At 41.9% G+C, this 22,123-nt stretch overlaps 1 protein-coding gene across 4 annotated transcripts in view; it reads left to right on the plus strand.

The window, feature by feature from the left end:
• Nucleotides 1-10,236: 10,236 nt before the first annotated feature.
• Nucleotides 10,237-22,123, plus strand: part of DLG5 (discs large MAGUK scaffold protein 5) — a 98,199-nt gene continuing 86,312 nt past the window's right edge. For 2 of the 4 annotated variants that reach the window (XM_068197361.1, XM_068197362.1), the window contains exon 1: nucleotides 10,237-11,189. In XM_068197361.1, the coding sequence (XP_068053462.1) occupies nucleotides 10,889-11,189 (301 nt within the window). In that variant the 5' untranslated portion in view covers nucleotides 10,237-10,888. The remainder of the gene's footprint in view (nucleotides 11,190-22,123) is intronic. The other 2 variants (XM_068197363.1, XM_068197365.1) reach the window with 1 other exon arrangement.

Here is a 22,123-nt window from a genome sequence, read left to right on the forward strand (position 1 = left end):
TGCATAGCAAGTTTATCTTGGAGAACAAATACTAAAATCTCACAGGCCAATCCAAAAGACTCACAGAAAACAAAAAAGCCGTGCTACTTTTGTATTTCAGTGCTTGTGAAAATAAATCAAATTTTCTTGTGACTGATAAAATGAAAATTTTAACATTCATTCTAATGGAATTAGATCATACTGTCATCTTCCACTAGAGAGCAGCGTTTTCTTTTGAGAAAAGAGGTATTGGGTAGCTTCTTTATTTTTTTCTCTTAAAAATAGGTTTTTTGCAATATCAGGAGTGAAATGTAACTATGAGAGGGAAAGTTATCTGTTAAAATGATGTACATAAGGAAGGAGATGAAGTGACTGTATTTTCTTAAAGAGGGAGAGGGCAGAGTCCATATATGCTTTTTTGTTAATTAGTAAAAATTTCACTTGCATATCATTTGTCTATCTGGCTTAAAAAACAAACAACCAAAAAGCAGTACTTCAGGAAAGGCTCTAGTCATTCCCAAAAGCATTTGAGTTGCTCCTGGAAAGTGATAGAACAGCCATCTCAGTGAGTGGGGACATGTCTTTTGCAGCAGCATTTTCCATGCAGCCGAGATTGTTCCAATCTGCATTTAGTCTCTCCAGTGGGCACTGAAATCCAGCTCCCAGAGCTGCTCTGAAGCGTGAAGTTCTGGCAGCTGGCTCGGGAGTGTCTCACATCCTTCAGCTGCTGCAGAACTCCAAGGCAAGGCTGCAGTAAAAACATTTGAAGGTGATACTGATCAATGCAAGAGACTAATGGTAAGACTAGAAATAATGAAACAGGTGGTCTCTGTGTATAGACAGCTGCAACCAGCAAGATTTATGGAAATGACTTCCACTTGAGTGTCTGAAAGCTACAAAGGTGCCTGTAGTTTTAGTTCCTATTGGATTTGTGAGAATCTGGCATTGGCTGGCTGTGCTTAAGGGTTCTGTGGGCCTTGAGCTGCTCTGATACTGCATTGCTTTAACCACCACCGTTACTTCTGTGTGCATCAGATGGTAAAAGGTGTTTCTTCATCCAAAGGGTCTGTCCTGTGAGTCTAACTAAGCCTTCAAGATCAGGAATAATTTAATGCTCCTTTTGGAAGCAAGGACAGTAGAAAGGACTGATGTTGTACAGGAATATAGTGGTATCTGCAGGTGTTGAGGATAGAGGGAAGAAAACTGAAAAGATGGGAAATGCAGATATGAGCAAGTGTCTATGGAAGCAGAATAGAAATTGAGGTCTGACTGGGGAAGAAACAGAGATGGCAGCTGGGTAAAGTAACACGCAGATATTCATAATCTCTTTGAGGAGTCCTAGTGAAGTAACGGAAGTAGCTGGGAAAAGGACAGGTATTCAGTCATTCCTGAGAACTAAGATTTTGTCATTTGTCCTGGGGATTGCTCTTAGTGGCTGTGACAAATGATAGTTAAATCATCATTCATTTTCTAGATGACTATTAATAATGAGCAGTAACTCTGAATTAATTCCTTCAGGTATTGTATCTGTTTAGTTATAAAGCTCTTTCAACCAACTGTGCATAATTACAGCTGCTGAACTACAGTGATTGCTACTAAGTGTAAAAACTGCTGTTCCTGATGAGTTCTGGTACAGTTCATGTGGAAGATTGTAACTATAATTGGCAGGCAAATAGGAATCTTTTAAAATGTGTTGATACCTGCAGTTAGATCAGAAATATTCCTAGAAAATCCTTAGCTGAGGTGTTTTTAATAATACGTAAGCCGTGCTACTGGGACAAGAGACAGAAATTACATCACTTACTTTCAATTACAAATTACACCAGTTCCTTTCGTGTGTCTCTTCCTAGAAGAGAGATGACAACATCTATGAAGAGCAGACAGGTAATTCAAGGGAGTCTGTGAAGGAAAGATATTCTGTGTATTCTTAGTTGCTCTTGATCATAGCCCTGTGGTGGCAGACACTCATTGCAAACTGTTTTAATTTTTATGTTGGTTTCAGAACCAGATAGTGCAGAGGAATAAGTAAAAGACGACATGGAGGTACCTTTCTCTCTGTGGCTTTCAGAGTTCACAGAAAGCTGGGGTACCCCTCAAGATTTCATACCAAGCTCTTTCTCCTCCATGACAGAGGTGTTTTGTCAGGTGGAGAGTGTGTTGACCAGAAATGAAGCTGTTGTGAAAGCAGCAGGTACCTGGATTATTAACCACAGGCATATTTTTCTCCTTTTTGTGAATGTGTAGGTTGGTTGCTTAATCTTTTGATACATATGACAATTTTCTCAGTGGGCATCCCTTTTATATGTTAAATTATCTAGATTTTTAGAAGCAAAATAAAATTAATTGCCAAGAAATGCAAAAGCAATAGTGAAATTATGCTGGTAAACTTCACGAGTCCCAGAAAATGCCAGAATTAGTTACAAGATTGAAGTTACTTTTCTTGATTTATGATTCCAGTGTTGGTTTGGTTGTTTATGGGAATTAATTAGTGTGGTGTGATTCATCCTGATGTGTCACTGGGAGGGGATTCTTTGGCTCAGGCTGATTGACAGCATCCCCATGGTAAACTGCTGATGGTGTTTGGAGTGCTGAGGATGGCTCTGTCCATGTCATAGTGCAGGCTTGAAGCAGGGACAGTGTGTGACTCATTTCTGTAGGGCACAGTGGGTAGGGGATCTCTTTCATTGGAAGGAAGGACACACCTCACCCCTTACTCTGCCCTGATCCCCGTGCTTTTCCAATTCAATGATGCTAAAATATCTGCTGTGTAGGTACCTTGACAAGCCCACACAGTAACTTGCTCCCTTTCCTATATGCCATTCTTCCAGATTTTCCACTCATGCAGATATTTTCCAGTTACATCAGAGACCCTCTTTAAAATTTTATTTTTCAGAAGATACATAGTTCTTCTGATTTACGCTACTGCTGTGCATTTTCTAGTTCCTTTTGCATTTATTTCTGTCTCCTTGTCCTTGTTTCTCCCATAGATTCCTCCCTTCTGGACCTGTAGTGACTGTCACTGCTGGTGACACTGCTTCCCTGTAGCAGTGCTATGTCAACCATACTGTGCCACTGGCTGGATTCAGCTCAGCCATGCAAGGTTACTGTGAACATTGCCTGGAGGATAATTAAACCACTCAAGGAGGAAACATCTCCTCAGCACATCTGGATGTGGAAATCTACTGCCATCAAAATTACAGCTATGGTCAAATAACTTTTGAAAAAAAATTGACCTTATTATATAAGGTAATATATTTGTACTTGAAACTGAAATTAAAGGCATCCCTGCTTCATGTGACTCTTTGTAAGCACTAAAAACTGTATCCAGGTCTTTAGATCTCCACTTACTTTTGTCTTTAGCCTGTTTCTGCTTTCTTCTTCAGCCTTCCTACTTAACTGGCACAAATATCTTCTGCCTTGCTTGTGTTTGTATGTATTCTATTGAAAATAAGTGTGGGGAAGGATGAGCAGCACAGCAGCTTGGGAAGTAGCTGGCAAATGTAGAATCAGTTAACTGTTGCTGCCACAGACTTGTAAGGCCTGAGGAAATCTTTAGATTCTCTGTACTTTAGATTCAGTCTGTTAAAGACTGTTAAATTAGAATAGTCTCTCCTGAGTGATATGGCTGTGAGAGGAGATGATATAATCATCAAGGTGAGTGGAGGGACTATGCTTGTGAAAACACACATGTTATAAGGAAAACTTAGTAAATATCATTGCCAGGATGTGGGGATTAAAGAATGTGATTTACATCTGCTGTATATAGTTCTTTTCATTCTTTCATCTTCCAAAGAAAGTCAAAAAGGCTAGTAGTTGGTGCTGTTGAAGTCAGCTGCAAGACAGACAGCTGACTTCAGCTGGAAAAGGAGGGAGCAAAGCAGTGAAGCTCTTGGCCGCCATTAATGATCTTGGAAGGCGAGAGTGGCAGCTCTGAAGGTGAGTTAAGGAAAAAAAATTCTAAAAGTACAAATAGCCCGTGGTAAAAAGGATAATATTTGGCTTGCCTTGCTGATGAAATGTATTTATCTTTAATGGAATATCCCTAGCACATTTGGAGACTTTTTATTTTGGTTATTCTTTTGCACAGTCTCTTTATAACCAAACTGGGGCCTAATCCAAGTCCCCTGGAAACCAATTAGAGAACTCAGCAGAACTGGATGAGCTTTGATATATGCATTATATTAAATATTTCTATCCATCAAACTCCCTCCACTTAATACATCTTTATAAGCTTCAAACAGTTGAACAACACTTCTCTAAATATCATTGCTGCAGACTTGATTAAAAAAAAATCATTTTAACCTAAATCTTTTTTAAGTCTTCTGTGCAACTCAGGACTTTGTCTCAGATGTTTCTCCTTATTCTGGGCTGTGCTGGATATGCTTTTTTCCATTTAGTATCGAGGTGGGGATTTTCTGTTTGTTTTGGGAGTTTGTTGTTCAATTCTGACAAATCTTGGTATTTATAAAAATTTTAAGTTCTAAATTATTTTTGTGACATTTTTCTTTTAAAGATACTAACTTGAACTGTTGAATGTTTAATTTTTACATTTATGTTATGCTGGAGAAAAATACAGATAGGTTGAAGATCTGTAGTTCATTTTAAACTGGACGACCAAACCTTGTGGAAGCTGGTAATGCAGCTGCCACTGTGCCAAGCTGAGACATTATTTCATTCTGGAACTCTCTGATGGCTTTCCCATCCCTCCAAGGCACATAGGCTGAAGCAGAGTCTGTAGTACTTTTGCCTTTCAAATGACAGTGTAGTATAGGAGTTACTTCATTTCATGTTTGTTACTGTTTTCAGGACTGATTTTAGTTAAGTCCAGTATTTTTGTCATTTTAACCACCTGTCAGTCTTAAGTTTCATCTTGGTCCATGGTCTGCTTTGTCTGAGCAAATTGACTACAGCAAGTTGTACAAGGCTTTCTCTTTGACATTATTCTCACTGTCATCCCAGTGTTGTTTTCCTCCTACAAAAATAATTTCCCTCTCCTGCCCAAGGAATATCCTGCAATATTAAAAGTAAAAATTTCTTCTCAAATTAGAAGCATTTTGAATTTATGCAGTATTTATGTAGACAGAAATCCATGTATCACTGTGAAGTAGCAGTTCCAGTCTTAGCTATGAGTATGACACATGATTTTCTGCAAGTCCAGCAGATTTTTCAATGTTCTGACCATCTACCTTTGTCTGGTTTTCACAGGCATTTGTAAAACTGCAAAATTCATGAAAGTACACTAGAAATGCTTCTGTATCATAAACCAGATTAATTCAGAATGCTAGAGCATTTGTTATGAAGCAATAATAATCCCCTCCAGCTCCCTACAATCCTGTTTATCTTTTTCCATGCATAAGGAGCTTTTGCAGTTCAACCACATCTGAGTATTGGTCTGTTCTCAAATGTGCTGGGTTCTGGGGATCTTTAGGAAATGGGCTGCCACCTCTGTTATCCCCTTGGCTTAAGTAGTGCAAAATTGATGAGCCGTGGGATGAGCTCTTCAGGAATGTGTGGAAAGACAGGTGTTGCGCAGTATCTAGAGAAACAGAGAGAACCACGCTTGTATCACATCTGTCTCCATTTCCTCGGGGAGCTCTTTGGACTAGAAATACTTGGACTACCCTGGAATTTTTGAGGAATATTGACTTTTCTGGAGCCATTTTGTTTGAGTTCAGTTGCCATGATCAAAGCACTGCCCCTGGAGTCCCTGGAAAGCTTGCCTTGTAATTGACATGGATTCAACTCTTAAACCCTTGTAGGTCAGTGAGCAGGGAACTAGTTGCTGTGAAAAGTACATATGTCATTCTTAGCAGAGCTAAGAGATGGAACACAAGGAAATGCTTTTGCTTCTTCAAGAACCTTTAGATTCAAATTACATTTGAAAATACTCATTGCTGACAGAAAACCAGTGAAGATGGTGAAAATGTGCTGAGGCATTCTCCGCAATCTTTACTATTCTACTTGACTATCTTCTTCAACTGCAGTTTGTGTTGTCTTCCTACAAACTCCCAGTTTTTACATGGGTTGTTTATAGAAGTTGCCCATGGATGTTAAGGGCACCCATTTGCTTTTATTTCCCTGTTAGTGCTAAAAGAAGTAAAAGCAAATGATTGGTAGAAATAATCTTTTGCCTTGACTTGAAAAGTGACCTAGAAACTGAACCAATAACAAACTGCAAGCAATAGCTTTCAAAGGAGCTGTTTAACATCTGCTTGCTTATAGAAGTTAACCACATCACAAGCCAGCCCAGTCTCCCAAAGAAAATTAAATCATGCCCCTGGTCTGTTCTAAGCAGATGGGTACTCGGGATTTGCTTGCAGAGTGTCTTCCCTACAAAAGCTGAAATTCTTACGCCCCTGCAGGACTGCTATCAGTGTGCCTCCATAATGTTTCTGGTTTTCTTTTGCTGCCTATTTTTGGAAGCAGTTGTCTGAGAAACAGAAGTGATTGTGTGTATTCATAGCTCTGGGAGGAGACGATTTACCTACCCTTTTCTTCTCCCTCTCCTCACCCCAAACAAACAAACACCCTTCCTGCCAGCTATTCTGCACTTGAGGAAGGCCTTTTCTTTCCCAAGTTGATTAAATAAAACAAGTTTTTTATTTGCTTTTTGAACAGCCCAGGGGGGAATCTAAAAACTTCATCAGACAGTGTTTTCTTTCGTTGGAAGCTTGTTGAAGATGACTGAAATAACTGTCTCATCTTCATTTGAATTTGCCCAGAGTGGGAAAAGACCATAATAATTTTTATCTGAAAACTGCCTAGTGCAGTACAAGATGAAGTGACTCGTAGGTTTTATGGCTACAGGAAAAAAAAAAAAAAAAGGAAAAAGTGGCACTATAATCCTCTGATCTGCTTTCCCTCATATGGTATGTCACACAAGTTCAGTGAAGAAAGAGCTAAACCATTTCCTGAAGCTCACAGTTACACATTTTTGGGAAGAAAAATGATCCTTGTGCTTCTGTGAGTGTCCAACAGCAGCTCCCTCAGTCTGCAGTTGCAGCAGGAGCTCTGAGGATCTCAGAATTTATAGGCATAGCCCATTCCTGGATATGATACTGCCAGGTGAAATATTTACCCTGGGCACTGCCCAGATTACTCACATTATGGTTTTGGGTTTTTTTAATGGCTAAATGAGATCCTTTGATCTGCTGGCACATTAAACCAGCACCTTCCTATCCTGCAAGTGCTAATTAATTGTCTATCAGTTATATTAATATGAAAAAATAAGCTGCTGCTGAGAGCTGCTTAGCTGCTAGTGTTTTGTGTTATACCCATGACAAAGTCTCTGTGGTGTTCATGTTGTACCTAAAGAGCTCTATTCTTAAATAAGAAACACAGCTTTCGTTACAAAGCCATTTCTAGGATACACGACTGCCACTGGAACCTGAAGACTTGTATCCCTAAGAGCTCCAATACAAAAAGCAAATGAAATGTCTCCCATGTATTTAAAATTAATTTTAAAATCCTCTAATCTTAAAGAAAAGCTTCTATTTTTGGCCATTAGAAGCTGTCATTGGTTCAAACTGAGGATTTTGAGGAGGTGATTTACTAGGAACCCTACAGCAGCAGAGCTGCTGCTGTGACTTGGGCAGCAGTAAGCAGGCAGGTGCAGAGGAGGAAATGTTTGAGGAGTGACAACTGATCTTGCACAGAAGTCTATTGTCCAATGAAAAGTTCCATTAGAATGAGTATAGGAAGCCTGTTTTAAAGCCTATATATGTCTAAAGGGTGTCATATCAGAAAATTTCAGCATTCTGGGATACTGTAGCGATCTGAATTTGGGACTCTGTATTAACTTTTGGCATAATAAATTTGCATCCATTTCATAATTTGAGTCTTCAAAGTATACCCATATCTTATGAAGACTTTCCCTGCACTTGCTAGAGAAGGTTTACACTGAGTTAGGCAACAGAGGTAACAGAAAGGTCCCACTCTTAGACAGGCAAGGGTCTGACAGCTGGACCCATGGAAGAGACATTGGTGTAATGAGAAATTTATCTGAATTTTTCTGAGAGCAGACTTGCCATTTGCCAGACAAATGGAGTGTTAGAGACTCAGATATGACAAAAAAGGTAGAAACTGCATTTCCAGAAAGAAAGAAAGAAACCTGGTACAACAGGGATTTACCTGCTACCTGGCACTGCCTGAGAAGAGCAAGAGGTGATGTGGATCTGCAGGCAAAAGGTGGGGCAGGCAAGGCATGATGAGAAGATGAATGTTTTATTTTGAAGCGAAGGCACAGGACTGACACACTTCTGGAAAAGGCAGGAGTAGCAGTACCCAGAGCCACCACTTCCCTCTACGTTTTGAAATGAGACTCAAGGTAGCCAAGGGTATGCCCTGCCTGGATGATGCCATTCCTGTGTTACTGCAACCCCTGGTGAAAGGTGCACTTCAGTGCCCAGTCAAGAAGAGGACAGAACTCAAGATTGTCTTTATTATTTCAAGTAGCAGAGAACTGCTGCATCGACCTAAAGCAGGGCTCTTAACATAATGCCTCGTAATGAAATTTGATGGCATATTACCTTTCCTTTACAGGAAACTCTTTAAGCACATACACAATAAAATAATATTGTTAAAGGAGATTAGCTGAGATTAGAAAGTCTTTAAAAAAAGGACATATTTGAAAATCTTGTACAATCTTTCTTCAGTCTTCCTGTGCCTGTAGCTTCCAAAAGCTTTCCATTGCATGGTGTCCTGTGGCAGGCACAGAGGGCCCTGCCATGGCACTGGCACTGGCAGGGAGCCCTCAAGGGAGGACTGCTTGAGTGGGTGGCACCAGGCAGCTTTTACTTCTTACCCGTGCTGTGATGCCAGCAATTAATGCACACTGGTTAGCTAGCACTTGTGGAATCTACAATTACATGACCTGCTAAACTGCCCAACTTACTGGAGAGAAATAGGCAGATTTTCTGCTAAATTCAAATAGACTAGAACTAACATATTTTGCAGGAATTTGTAGCATTAGTCATTAGACAACTAAGGTAATCTCTGTGTATTTTGTATAGCAAAGAAAGCTGTTGAAAAAACCATGGATGCAAAATTAGAAGAAATTAGTCTACAAGAGTATTAAATAAAAGTGAATTGACCAAACGTGAAAATACTTATTTCAAAATCACCCCATAGTTTTTAGTATTTTTGTAAATAATGACTTAAGGTTGAGAATAAACCCTAACTCCTCTTATAATCTGTCTGCCTTTGCCAGAAGTTGAATGCATAGCACAATTGCATGTAACCCAAGATGTCTCCACATGAGAGAAATCATCATCTACTGAGCTACATAAAGTGGCTTGAAACTCAGTTCAGGACCTGAATTCTCCCAATGGTTGTGCTGACAGGAAATTTTAGGGAACAAAGGCTTTCCCTTGTACCTCACTGAGTCCAGGTCTCTGGACACTAAATAAACCACGGGATTGGTTGGACCGGAGACTGTCAGATATTAGCAGTTCCTTCTTGATATAATTGGGTTACCACCACTACCGGTAAAGCCCTTTCAGTGTAACTGAAACGTATGAAATGTGAATTTAAGATGAGAACTGCTTGTGGTCATTCTGCAGTCTGTTTGCAAATTAAGGTGACATTTGGTGCAAGTGATGTTGGCAGCCTGTTTTACTTTCAGACAGCAAAGTTGTTACTCTCTTATTTCTTTGCTAAACAATTGTGTCCTCCTGCTACGGCTGACTACGGACACATCTGCACTCTATTTGTAAATTACCTGGTCTCTGGTCATTCATGAAACGCTGAAGAAATTTACAAGGAAGATGAGCCAGCTGCTCTTACTAGTGTTTAGATCTCGTTTGCAAACTTTTGTTTTTGCAAATTCTAATGGACAAAGCCCGTAAGCAGTCTGCTATTATTTTGACGTTTAGCTTTTCCCGGTTTAGGACGAAATAAATCTTGACGCCTGAAGCTGCCGCCCGGTGCCAACTCCGGCAGCCTCAACAGGCGGCCGCTCTCGGCTTCGGGAGAGGGCAGCGGCACGGCCCGCCCGGCCCGGCCCGGCCCGGCCCGTCACCAACGCGGCGGCACCGCCTTTGTCTGGCCGCCGAGACACCCGCGCTGGGCACCCCGTCCTGGCCCGCGGAGCCCCGGAGGGAGGAGCGGCGGAACCTCCGGCAGGGCCGCGCCGCGGGTCCATCCCCGGCCCGCCCCGCCCCGCCCCGGGCCGCACGGGGGCCGGGGGCGCCCCTGTCTGACGGCCGGGGTCGGGGGGGCGGGCGGCGGCCGGGCCGGGCCGGGCCAGAGCGGGCCGGGGGAGCGGCGGCCGCTGCGGCGGGCGGGCGGCGCGGGGCGGGCGATGCGATGCCGCAGCCCCGTCTCGGCGCAGGCGGCAGCTTTGTGTAGCCAATATGGCTGCGTGCGCCCGCCGATGAAAGGAGGCGCCTGGAGCTGAGCCCGTCTCCCCGCACCCCCTCCAGGCCGTGTGGCTGCGGCGAGCGGCGGAGAGAAGTTATCCCGACCGCCCCGCGTGGGTGCGGGGTGCCGGGAAGCGGCGGCGCTCCCCGCGGCTCCTGCTCCCGGCGGTCCCCTCCCGCGGGCAGGCGAGAGGAGGAGGAGGAGAAGTTGTTTCGCCGCCCGGGGGGGCGGAAAGGCGGCGAGGGGGGCGCCAGACGGAGGAGGAAGAGGAGCAGCAGCCTCTGACGGCGGCTCATCCCCCGCCTGCTGGAGGAGGAGGAAGAGGAGAAGGGAAAGCCGCCCTCGGCCCAGGTCCTGTCCCAGCTCCGCTCCTCCCCTCCGGACGAAGTTTCGCCGGGGGCCGCTGCGGGGGCGCCGAGTGCCGGAGGAGGGCGGCCGGCGGCGCCCGCCCCGCCTCGGCCCCGCGCCTCCCCGGGGGCGGCGGTGGCGGAGCGGCGGGGCCGGGGGCGGGCGAAGTTTGGCCGGCGGCGGCGGCGGCCCTGAAGCGGCCATGGAGCCCAAGCACAAGGAGCTGCTCGCCCAGTGCCGGCAGAGCCTGGCGCAGGCCATGACCGAAGTAGACAAGGTGGTGGAGCTGCTGGAGGCCGCCGGCGCCCTCGGCCCCCGCGACCTGCGCGACCTGGAGGCGGCCGGCGGCGGGAAGGCCGAGCTGCTCATCGCCCTGCTGCTGGGCAAGGAACGGGACCACTTCCAGGACCTGCGGGTGGCCCTGGAGAAGACGCAGCCCCACCTGCTCTCCATCCTCTACCTGAACGGCGTGGCGGGGACGCCGGCCGCGGCCGAGACGGCCGGTGAGTGGGGCCGGGGGCGCGGGGCGGGAGCAGGAGGAGGGCAGCGGCTGCGCCCGCCCACCCCCGCCGGGGCAGCGCGGGCCCCTCGGGGCCCCCTGCCCGAAGGTGGGAAGGCAGCGGGCGGGGGTCCTCCTTTTCCGGTGGAGAACAAAACTCTCCCGTGTTTGCTCTTGGGCTCCCGATGCTTGTTTTCTGCTTCCGACCCTTTCGCTTTCTATCCTGGCGGGAGCGCTGGTACTGGTCCCCGAGAGGTGCCGCGGATGCTGCGCCTTGCCCTTTGGAGGGGCCAGCCTAGCCTGGTTCTTGCAGCTGCTGCCGTTCCCCGAAGTCGGGTTTGGGGGCTCGGGAAAACCGAACCCGAGGGGGCTTTTCTCCCTTGAGTACTAACGCCGGTGGTGTTACACAGCCGCTTCTTGACCGGGCAGAACTGAAACTCCCCCGTGCAGCCACTCTGCCGGAGTTGGCCGGCGGGCACGACTCCAGCTGATGTGCCTTTGAGTAAATATTGTAACTCTTTTTCTCTGGACAGCCATGTGTTTGTTTGAGGCTATATGGTTGTAATCCTTCTTGGTGGTTAGAACAGGAATCATCTAAATATTGATTAGAACAGGTTAGAACATTGATTTAACTGCAAATCCAGACGAGAAGATTTTGGGTGTAAAACGCCTCCTTAAGTAAGTTGGGCTTTGATCCACAGTTCTTTCCCTATTCTCCTCCCTCCAAAACAAGTCACAGCCTACTTTCATGCGTACAAACCAAAGCTTTAAAATTACGGTAGGTGACAGTACATAAGGCCTTGCCAAGTGCAGCTCTGTTTCTAAATGAAAAATTGGAGTAAATGGTAATTCTGTATTATAGTGATGTGTAGTTATTCTTATCCAGAGTGACCAAGTTGACTGATTCAGAAATGTGGGGTCTCCCTTTGCTGTTGTTACTGGATTCAGGATTTACAGTGTCACTACCTATTTATGTAAGGAAATGCTTTGGGAGAGCTTCCTGACTCTTATAAATGATACAATTTCTTTGAGAAAATAAAGCCATTTAAGAACTGCTTCTTTCTGGAAAATAGTCCTTGCATGTGTGGTTGCACTCTGTACTCTGCCCTTACTTGAATTGTGCTGTGGATGGTAAGAGTTCTTTAAACGCACATGCTTGGGGGTCTTAGGTTTTGTTTTATTTCAGTGTGGTGTAGTGTATGGCCTTTTCTAATGAATATATGGCAGGACCTCACAAGATGGGGGAGAAATGGACTGAACAATAGCCCTCAATACTTGAAACATTATGTGGTCTGACATCAATGGGAGATGAGGGCACTCACTGCCTTCCAGAATGGCACCCATGATGGCTTTGTATGGTTAGAGTAAAGCTCATTCTTGTCTTGTTGAGAAGATGGATTGATGGTTCTGTGCTACCAGCACTCCCCAGGCTTAAAATCAAAGGTGTAAAATATGAAAAGTAGAAAAATATATAGTGGATGTTGGACATAGTAATAGTCTTCATTTTTAAAATACAAGTTGGAATTGAAGAATGTCTCACAACACTGAGTTCTCGAGGGAAAAGTAGTTTGATTGTCAAAGTGAGATATATCCATATATCCTGTTTGACTGACTGGGTTCAGGAGGCTTAATCTGAGTTAAACTAATGTGTGTGGGGAAGGGGGTTTCTCTGATGCAATGAGTTTTAAAATGTAATTGCTTTTATTTATCAGTGGTAATAAAAACTAACTTGGAGAGTTATGGATTTGTTTTCCTTGTGATAAACATGTTTAAAAATTAGTTCACAGGAGATTGCTGACAGCGAGCTTAATTAATAGTAAACCACAGAAAGGTAGTGGACCTGAACCTTCAAATATTGGTGTATAGATTCCAGCACCCCCCTGAAGTGGTGTTATGGTAATTAGTCATGAGACTGCAGGTGTGTCCACTTAAAATCTCTGGTAATTCCTGGTCTTTTTGTGAGTTTGAACTGGATGTGTTTCACAAAGAGTTAATGTTTGAGGGTAACTGTGATAGAAAGGTTGAACATGTAATCAGTTTAATTCCAATATCTCCCTGTAGGAAGTTTGACCACCCCTCTGCTCTTCTTGTGCCATTTGGGTGGAGATTTTTTAGGTGGATGAGTCAAGTCACTTTTTGTTTTTTGGCAAGAAGTAAGATGTACATGTGGCAGTGAGAAGTGTTGGATGATGTATTTAAAATACCAAAGTGAAACAGTCCATGTCACGTAAAATGCCTTTATTCTTAAAAGTAAAAAATACATGTCTCAAACATCCCTTTGATTGAACCTATAGAGTAGAATAAGTTTTTTACATGCATTAGTGTATGTAAAAATGCTAGCTTACAGTGGTACATGTAAGTTTAGTATTGTTTAGACGAGGAGGCTAATGCATATCACCTGAGTGCTTGCTGGAAATGAAAACTATTTGTAATCAACAATGTCTTGTAGTGGTGTTTGCTAATTTATTTTTTTCCAGTATGCTGCTGTTGTGAGGGAAGTGAGAAGGTAATTTAGCAACATAATTTTGTTCAAGGTTTCAGAAATTAGCATACAGACCACTCACTACAGTAGGATGAGTGTTTCTTCTTCCATTTTGATGTGTGCAACATGTACCATTACTTTGTGTTTTCTTCCTTCTCAGTTTAAATATTGCCTCCTTTTGTACTTTAAAGGCGATGTGTGAACTCTGAATGGAACTCTGGTTGTTATTTATACCGGCAGTTCTTGTGACTGGCTGGACAATGTAGAGCTGACACTTTTATAAGTATTTATCTGTGCCACACAGAGGGAGGTAAACAGCTGGGCGGACTGCTCAAGGGAAATAACTGGGGTCCTGGTAGCTGCTGAAAGATTTTTTCACTCTGTCTCTACTTTACAAAGAGCTTTTTTTATCTTTATAGTTTCCCCCTGTTCAGTCACCATTTAAAGATGTTTGTCTTCTATGGGGACTTCTAATTGCTGATTTTAAACCTTAAACTGTATAGTTTCTCCTATAAAATGTATGGTTTTTACGTTTTCTCAAATTTGAAATAAAGCATAGTATGCCCAACAGTGTTAGTTAAGACTGCAAAATCAAACAGGAAATTACCTTCTGTAAAGCAGAAGCTAAAATCAAGTGGGATTTTCTGTTTCATTTAATCATGTTTAGAGACTTTAGTTGTTCCTTGAGTAAAACCTTTGATTACTACATTGCACTTCTTCGTAAACATTTGAGAGAAATTGGCTCTGCCCATGTGAGAGTGGTTGCTTGGCTGATTTAAAATCTCCTAGTATTTTGCACATGGATGAATTCTTTAAGTAGTGTGCTAAGTTTTTTGTATATATTCTTGGGGGTGAACTTATAGATTACCATTAAATATTTCATATGGCAAATGACCTCCATCATGCTTCTGGGAAATCCTTATCCTGATAGAAGTACCTATTCTTTCTAATATGAAAATAAATTACCTCTGAGCATTCAGTTGTCTCTTAGATATCTTGCTTACCACAAAATGTTTCATTCTTACTATTGCTATACGTGAATTTTACATCATATAAAACGTCCATGACAATAATGCAATGGAAGGTACTTCATTGTGACAAGTGCTATGAAGATGTATTTTCTTTACATGTAATTAAAAGATCAGAATGGAAACCTGAGGAACCTTTGTAGTCTTCAAATTGCTTCAGATAATGTAGAGCTTTATATTTATATTTTTTGTGATACTACAAAGATGGGAAAAAGGCAAGTTTGGTTGTTGAGCTTGGAATTTGTTTTGAGGATGAACATGTGGGGCTGCAGAGGTGCACTTTATCTTGAAACTGACAAGATTGCTGAACTCAAAAGCTTCATTACAGCTTGCACGGTTAATAAAAATTTAGGTTCACAGTTTTCTTTTGTATTAGCAGTTGGTCTTCTGTACTCCTCCAGCTGCAGTCAGTGAGCATGTGTCAGGCTTTAAAGGTGTTTTCTTTAACAGTTTCAAGATGAGAATTTAAGTTTTTGAACTCAAAATTGATTACATATTTAAAAAGACCTTTAAAGGGGGAGGAAAGAAAGAAAGAAAATGGTTATACATTGACTTAGAAAACTTTTCTTCTATTATTTATATAAGACTTTTTTTTTTTTTCTAATTATGTTTGGTCAGACATAAAGCGTTAATTCCCTGTCAAATTGTAAATGTGGACATGTTTAAGAGTAGGGAAAAAGTTTCAACTTTTTGCTCTCTTTAGAGGGATTATCTCAACTTCCTCGGTCTGCTTTGTATATAAAAAAATGAACTAAGTTGTTTTGGACAATATGGGATTTGAAATCACAAAGTTTTAAATATTTCAAAGTCTTTCAGCATATTTAAAACCAATCACAAAAGGCAAGTTCTGTAAGTATAAGTTTAGGAGATAGGCAGCTGGGACCCACTTCTCTGACAGCATCACAGGAGACCCACAGGAAATGCAGTAATTCCAGGGCTGTCTTTGAAGAGCTGGAATCATGACTGCTTGGACCTGGTGCTGTGACGTCTGCATTTTGTTTCTTCTTTCCCATCTCTCACAAAGCATTGGCTGGTGACTGGCTAAAGGAGTGGGATTGAGAATTTGTGCTAGTGAGGAGCTCAGAGACTCTGGAGGAAGAGTGTGAGATGGGGAGGCAGGATGTGCTCTCAGTGTAGGCACACGGTGTGTGGTAATTGGGGTGGGGCTGTGGCCCAGCCTCATCCCCAGTGGGCACAGCTGTGAGAAGCAGGTGAGCAGCATTGACAGCAATGAGCCATGGAGTGCCCAGGTGCACTGAGCAACCACCAAAGGGCACACAGGTGCACTGCATGGACATGAGGGTATAAAAGGTTGGGCTGAAGATCAAGAGGGGCAGAAGCTTAAAGCTTTTTGATGAGGTATGATGTTGCTTTGTATGGGGATGCTTAAAGCTTTCTGATATTGTATGGCGATACTCTGTATCGTGGCCATCTTGACTGCAGCATGTGCTGTGACAGTCCTGTAGGAGCAAGGTGGAAAAAAGGGGAGAAGACACCCTTCTCGAGGAGATGAGAATTAGTGCTGTAAGTGTGTATTCCCAGAGAGAAGGGAGAATGAGGAGAAATTGTAAAAACATGATTTACTGACTCAAGGACTGAACTGACAATTTTGCAATTAAGTACAATTTATACTCCCTTCTGTCACTGAAATTGAAGAGTGGGAGAAGTAGAGCAGTATGTTTGGGTTTTTCCAGACCTGTTATTAGTTCCCAGGGTAGCTGCGCAAGCCTTGTTACAGAATTTCTTAAATCATGTTGATGAAAAAGCAGGCAGCGTTCAGAAGTCACCTTTGGAGGGGTGCAGCTCAGCAGCAGCACTGAGCAGTAATTAACCTTGATAAAATACCTGGTGGTAGTTTAGCAGTACCTGTGTCTTCTGATGATCTCAGATTTTTGATATCTCGTGGAATTGCCAGGCTGAAAAAATGCTGGGAGATTCTGGCAAGTGTTCAGATGGGTATTCCCAACGAAATGTCTAATAGTAATAAGTTCATGGAAGTAGGCTCTCAATTCCAAAGAAGGAAATGCATATTTTAGTAGTTCATAAATCCCAAGGGTGGTAGTTCTCAATTACATTTTTGCTTTGCTTAGGGAGGGAGTGGAAAGCAAGCTGCCCACAGTACACTCTTGGGGACATTGTTTTCATCAAAGTAAAGGGAATAATAATCATTTTATGTTACGGTGTTGGTGCATCCAACTATCAAGTTGCTTTGTACACATACAGGAGGTGGTGTCTTACAAAATTAGACATGATCACTAAGGAAAGCCAACAGGTTTCTGTAACTTGCTCCTTACTTACTTGTTAAAGCTAAAGATGGCCTGTTTCAGAGGTTTCACATCTCTAGCTTGTTTTAACTACTGTTCTCAGTCTCACTGTTCTCTTGCAGCTGTAACCAGTCCTGGTTTGTCAGATTTTTTGGACCCCTTGTCTAGCTAGTGCAATCCAATCCACCATATGGGTATTCACTTTGGGCTTTCCAGTTCTCTCAGCAGTCTCTAATATGAGCTAAGTATTTTTTTCCTCCCATTTATTGCTTGCTTTTGCCACTTTCTGGTTTGTTTTACCTTAATTTCTTTATTTTTGCTTTTTAGTTTTCCTAGCTCCTATTAATTGTTACTTTAATTATTACTTTCTAGCATTAAAATTCCTTATTCAGAACTCCAGTTATTAGAAAGATATCAGTAAGTGCTGATAAATTGCCTGTAACGTTTCCTTACTCTGTAAAATCCCAAGGAAAGAGGCATCTTTCAGAGCTGTTCAGTGTGGCTCTGGTTTTGGCTGGGGTTAAACTGTGATAAACCACCAGCACATGTTGGGTGCTAGTATGAAGCAATTAGTTCCTGTTGTGGTTCATTTCATAAGTAGAATTGTAAAATGATGTACGTATAGTAATGCTAAAACATTTCTTCATGTAAACTGTTCAGTGTTGATGGAGACAGAGAAGCATGTTGTTAGTGGATGTAACTTTTTGTGAAAAGAGCTGTAGTCACATAGGTGAGACATGTAGGCTACTGAACTATATTGAGTAGTTCATGGTGAAACATTACTTGTGACCTTCAAGATGGAAGTCGTTGGCTGCATTTTTGTGAACAGTGGCAATTTAAAACTGAATCATTCTGATGTAGGAGCTGGCAAGTTTGCAGTGGCTGAGCTTTTTCTTGATGTTAACAATGCTTTTCTAATAGAAGCAGACAATAAGGATGCCATCCTCTGAGGAGACCAGTGTTCTTAGGCTGGCTCAAATGTTGGAGCCTGGCTCTTCCAAAAGGGCCCTTTTTTTGGAGTTCTCAGTGATACTCTGGTATATTAATTCTTGTCAATGGGAGCCAGAAATACTAAAATATTGAAGGAGGTCCATAGTGGTGTTACTTAGAAACCAGTTCAGAATAGCCAGTGCTCAATGTGTGATGTGCAATATATGCCTGTCACAGGTTGTGGTGCACCAGCAGGTGCTGATGGGGTAATAACCACTCCTGTTGTAGCTAACAAGTAAGGTTAACTCTGGGAGCTCCTGTTGCCAACTGTTGTGCAAGAGTCTGATCTCCATGGGACACCCTTTCCATGCTTCTGAAGCTGGTGGTAGCAAGAGTTGATGGCCCTTGAAGTTGATGGGAGCACTTGGCCACTTGAGGTGAAAACTGAATGACATTTTTGTGACAGTCTATGATTACTGGGCATACAGAATAACATACTACTACTGGAAAGCCCTTCTTACCCAAACTGGTGTCAGAGGAAGTTAAAGGCAACCTCTTTCATATACATAATGCCACCTTCTTCTTCCTCACAGCTTCCAAAACCTCTAATTTCACAGTTCATGGGTTGAGCTGCTCAGCAGTTTGCTTGTTTACAGTATTAGTATGTTTGTTCTGGAGAGCTGCTCTTTGTATTTTTGAAAATCATAATTTTTTTGTAGTTGTCTGATGAAGGCATTGTATTTTAAATAGCCTGTATCACCCTGATTAAGATTACTGACCTGCAGCTGGTGACAAGAAGCAAGTGAGAATGTGAAACCATTAAGTGTTTCAACTGGAGAGTTGAGGAGTTGGTTTTTTGCTGACTTTTTATGTAGTTGACAATTTATTATACATTGGATGATAAAACAAAAACCTTCTTCCCCACCTCCAAACCCTTGAAGCCAATGTTCTTTAAACTTACTTCAAAATTAGTTTTCCTAAAAGTTTCCTTTTGCTCTAGCTTTTTATTCTACCTACACATAATTGCTGATTCACAAACATGTTTATTATTCATGTACTTACCTTCCAGCATGTGAGTAATCCCCATTTATATGTATCAGGTTGGGCATGTGCAAATGTTGGCAGAATCCAGGCCTTGCATACTAAGCTCTCTGGGTCGAACAATGTCATCAGTGAAGTACCTCTTTTACCTCAGAAAGTGAGGATGATGGTTGTTTGCTGCGCAGTAGTGCTCAAAATGGAGTTTGTATGGGAAGAGATAGCTGTGGTGTAGGTAGGAAGGTATTTTCCTTGAGGATGAATGTAAAATGTAGTGGGAATTGTGAGCTCACTTTTGATGTAAGTGAACCGTGTTCTTTTGATGTTGGTGCACCAAAATCTCTTTTCAAGTCTGTTGTCTTTTACTGAGACTGTCAAGCATAAGTGTGGTTTTCTGTAGAAGAATCAGAACTTTTGGGTTGTGGAAATAAAGCTGGTGTAGACAATTACTAATATGTTTGAATTGTTACACAGATGTTCATGGGTTTTTTTTTAAATAAACATAGAACTATATTTATCATCTTTATTGTTTGTTTTCCTTGTTTGTATTTGGTTTTCTTGTGGCTAGCTTTCATCTGTTGCATGTTTTTGTGGAAAAATCACCATAGGGGGAATTTTGAGACTTGGGTAACCATGTGATCTAGCTCTTTTTGGAGCACTTATATAATCTTGAGTTTGCTTTCCACAGTTATGATCCTCTTGCAGAAAGAGTGGTTGATTGAATTGTTGGGAGTTCTTCAACTAGAAGGTGACAGAAGATTGACAGATGTTGATTTAGTAACTTCTTTCAGGGAATCGTGGTACTCAGTTTTAAAGTTCTCTTAAACACTTCATGCATAATCTTGTGAACACTTGCAGTAATTTTTAAGAAGGTCTTATTCGCATTTAGGTCATGTTGTGTTTTTCAGGTGATGAGCAAGTGTGTGTGCTTAATGGTGGTGAAATCAGGTTATCTAAAGGTTTTATTTGAGGCTAAATGCATCAGCACAACAAAAATACCCAGTTATTAACTTCACTTCTCAATATTTAAAGTAGTCATGAATTTCCAGTCTGGTTTTTCTTTTCAGAACACTTTTATGAGAGAGAGCAATGTTATTTGAGAGCTTGCTTAAGCTTTAATTTAGTGTAGGATGTGTTTTTACTCTTTCAGTTTAAAGGCCATTTGGCTTAAGTAAGTGTGGTTAAAAAGAACATAAAATGCTAAGGTCTTAAAGAAAAACAAAACAAACAAAAAACTCCCCAACAACCAAAAAGTCATAATAGTAGGCTTTCCTTTGTAGTTGATGAACTGGTTTGTTATTGTCATCAGTTGTTCCATCATGTACTTCTGATGTAGGGCTGGATGCTGAACCAACTCTGTAGGTGTACCTGAATTTTAGTAGTAATGAAAGCTCAAAAAGCAGTACTAAACGCTCTCAAGATCACAGAAGAGGGATTTTCAAGAAGGCATTCACTTTCAATTATATTATTTTCACCTTGAGGTATTGGTATTTTTCCTTTCTTTTAATGAAGGGTGTATTGAAAATCTGACTTGTTCAATCCCTTTTCTGCTTTCTGTGGCAGTCAACTTTAGAATGCTCAGGCTGCCTATTTTCCCTGCTCTGTTTAGATATGCTGCCACAGCTTTCCTTTCCTGCTCTGACAGTGCACAAGCAATTCTTGCTTTTTTTGTGATGGGGAAATTTAAAGTTTTGAGGCTTCTAGTTGCCTTTAGGGCATATTGGGAAAGGACACTTTCCGTAAGATGCATTGACTACTTTTGGTTAAGGGTCTCTTTAGTTTGTCTCAAGAGGTTAACCCTGCCTCCCTCCCTTATTGAATAACCCAAGGCTGACTTAGGTAAAGACTGCAGACATGAACTTGGAGAGACATATAGTGAGATTTTTTTTTTAAACTACTGGCATTGAAAATGTGTAGGCCAGCACTTTAAGGTATGCTATATTTCAGATATATTCATTTATTATCCTGGTTCATGAGCTTTTCCTATTTTCCTGGCTCCTTTGAGGTAATCAGGAAGGGCGGCACTGCTACAAGTGTCAGAGCAGTGTTTTGGCTGAGCAGGATGTTCCTTGATAACACGGAGTAGTAACTTCAGATCCTAAGGTCAGAGATACTTTCTGCCTTGGTATTTTAGGACTTGGTAGGATGTCAGGAGCATTGGTATTAATATGAAAATCAGAAAAAAACATAAGAAAAACTTGACTGTCAAGGCTGGTTGCAGTCCTGTTCTGTACAACAATGTTTGGCTGAAACCCGTGTGTAGTGTGTGCTGGACTGGAAGAAAACAGTGTAAATGCTGAGCTGTTTTTCTATCCCTGGCTGAGTTGATCTTCAGTGATATGCTGTGTATACATGACTTGCATAAAATTTCATTTGTCAGGGAGTACCTCATTATATGTCTAGAATGTCAAATCTCAATTTAATTTTAGAGCCAACTATAGCAAATTTCTTCAGGGCTGCAAAATGCCAGGTTGTTAGTACGGTTTTGATACCTAGCGTGTCTTTTGGGGCCTGTGATTTCCTCTGGACCAGTGGTAAACAGGAGGTAAAGGCAGACTGGTGGAACCAGAAGGATTGCAGTGGCTATTGCCTGGCTACAGTAATGAGCACTTTGTTGCACTGTGCTCTCTTGTAAGGAATTTCAGGGTGCTGCACTGCCTGTTGCTCAGCATCTCTGGATTCTTCTTCTGCAACTCTGCATTTCAGTAATACAGTGTGGAGTTCATTTGTTTTGCCCTGTATCTGTTTAGTTTTCTTGTGGCCACATGAGGCAGATCCTTTCTGAGGGTTGTAGTAGCTGATGGAGGAAATCCTCATAAAATGTTCTGTGAATTCATCTCATCAATTGCATTGTATGTGTACATTTGTGTGTGGAAACTTTTAATATGTGCTTCTTTTTTAATGAGAAATACTTTCTAAATATATATGTATTGAAAGTAAATGAAATTTTTAAACATTTGTTTTCCCCTATCAAAATATTTTGATTTGTTCCTACAGTGCACCCCTAAATTAAAGCTTTGCTGAAGTATGGTTGCATACATTTTTGTTACAGTGTAAGATGCAAATGCGCAACAATAGCTAAAACCATTTTATTGTACATTGTGGTGAAATAATAGCTTTTGAGAGATAAAAAATGTTCAGAATAATTCCCTGGTTTTATGACAGTAAAAGGAGGTGAATTTGGATCACTGAGGCT

The sequence above is a fragment of the Anomalospiza imberbis genome, chromosome 8 (assembly GCF_031753505.1).
Source record: "Anomalospiza imberbis isolate Cuckoo-Finch-1a 21T00152 chromosome 8, ASM3175350v1, whole genome shotgun sequence".
In the NCBI taxonomy this organism is placed as follows: Eukaryota; Metazoa; Chordata; class Aves; order Passeriformes; family Viduidae; genus Anomalospiza; species Anomalospiza imberbis.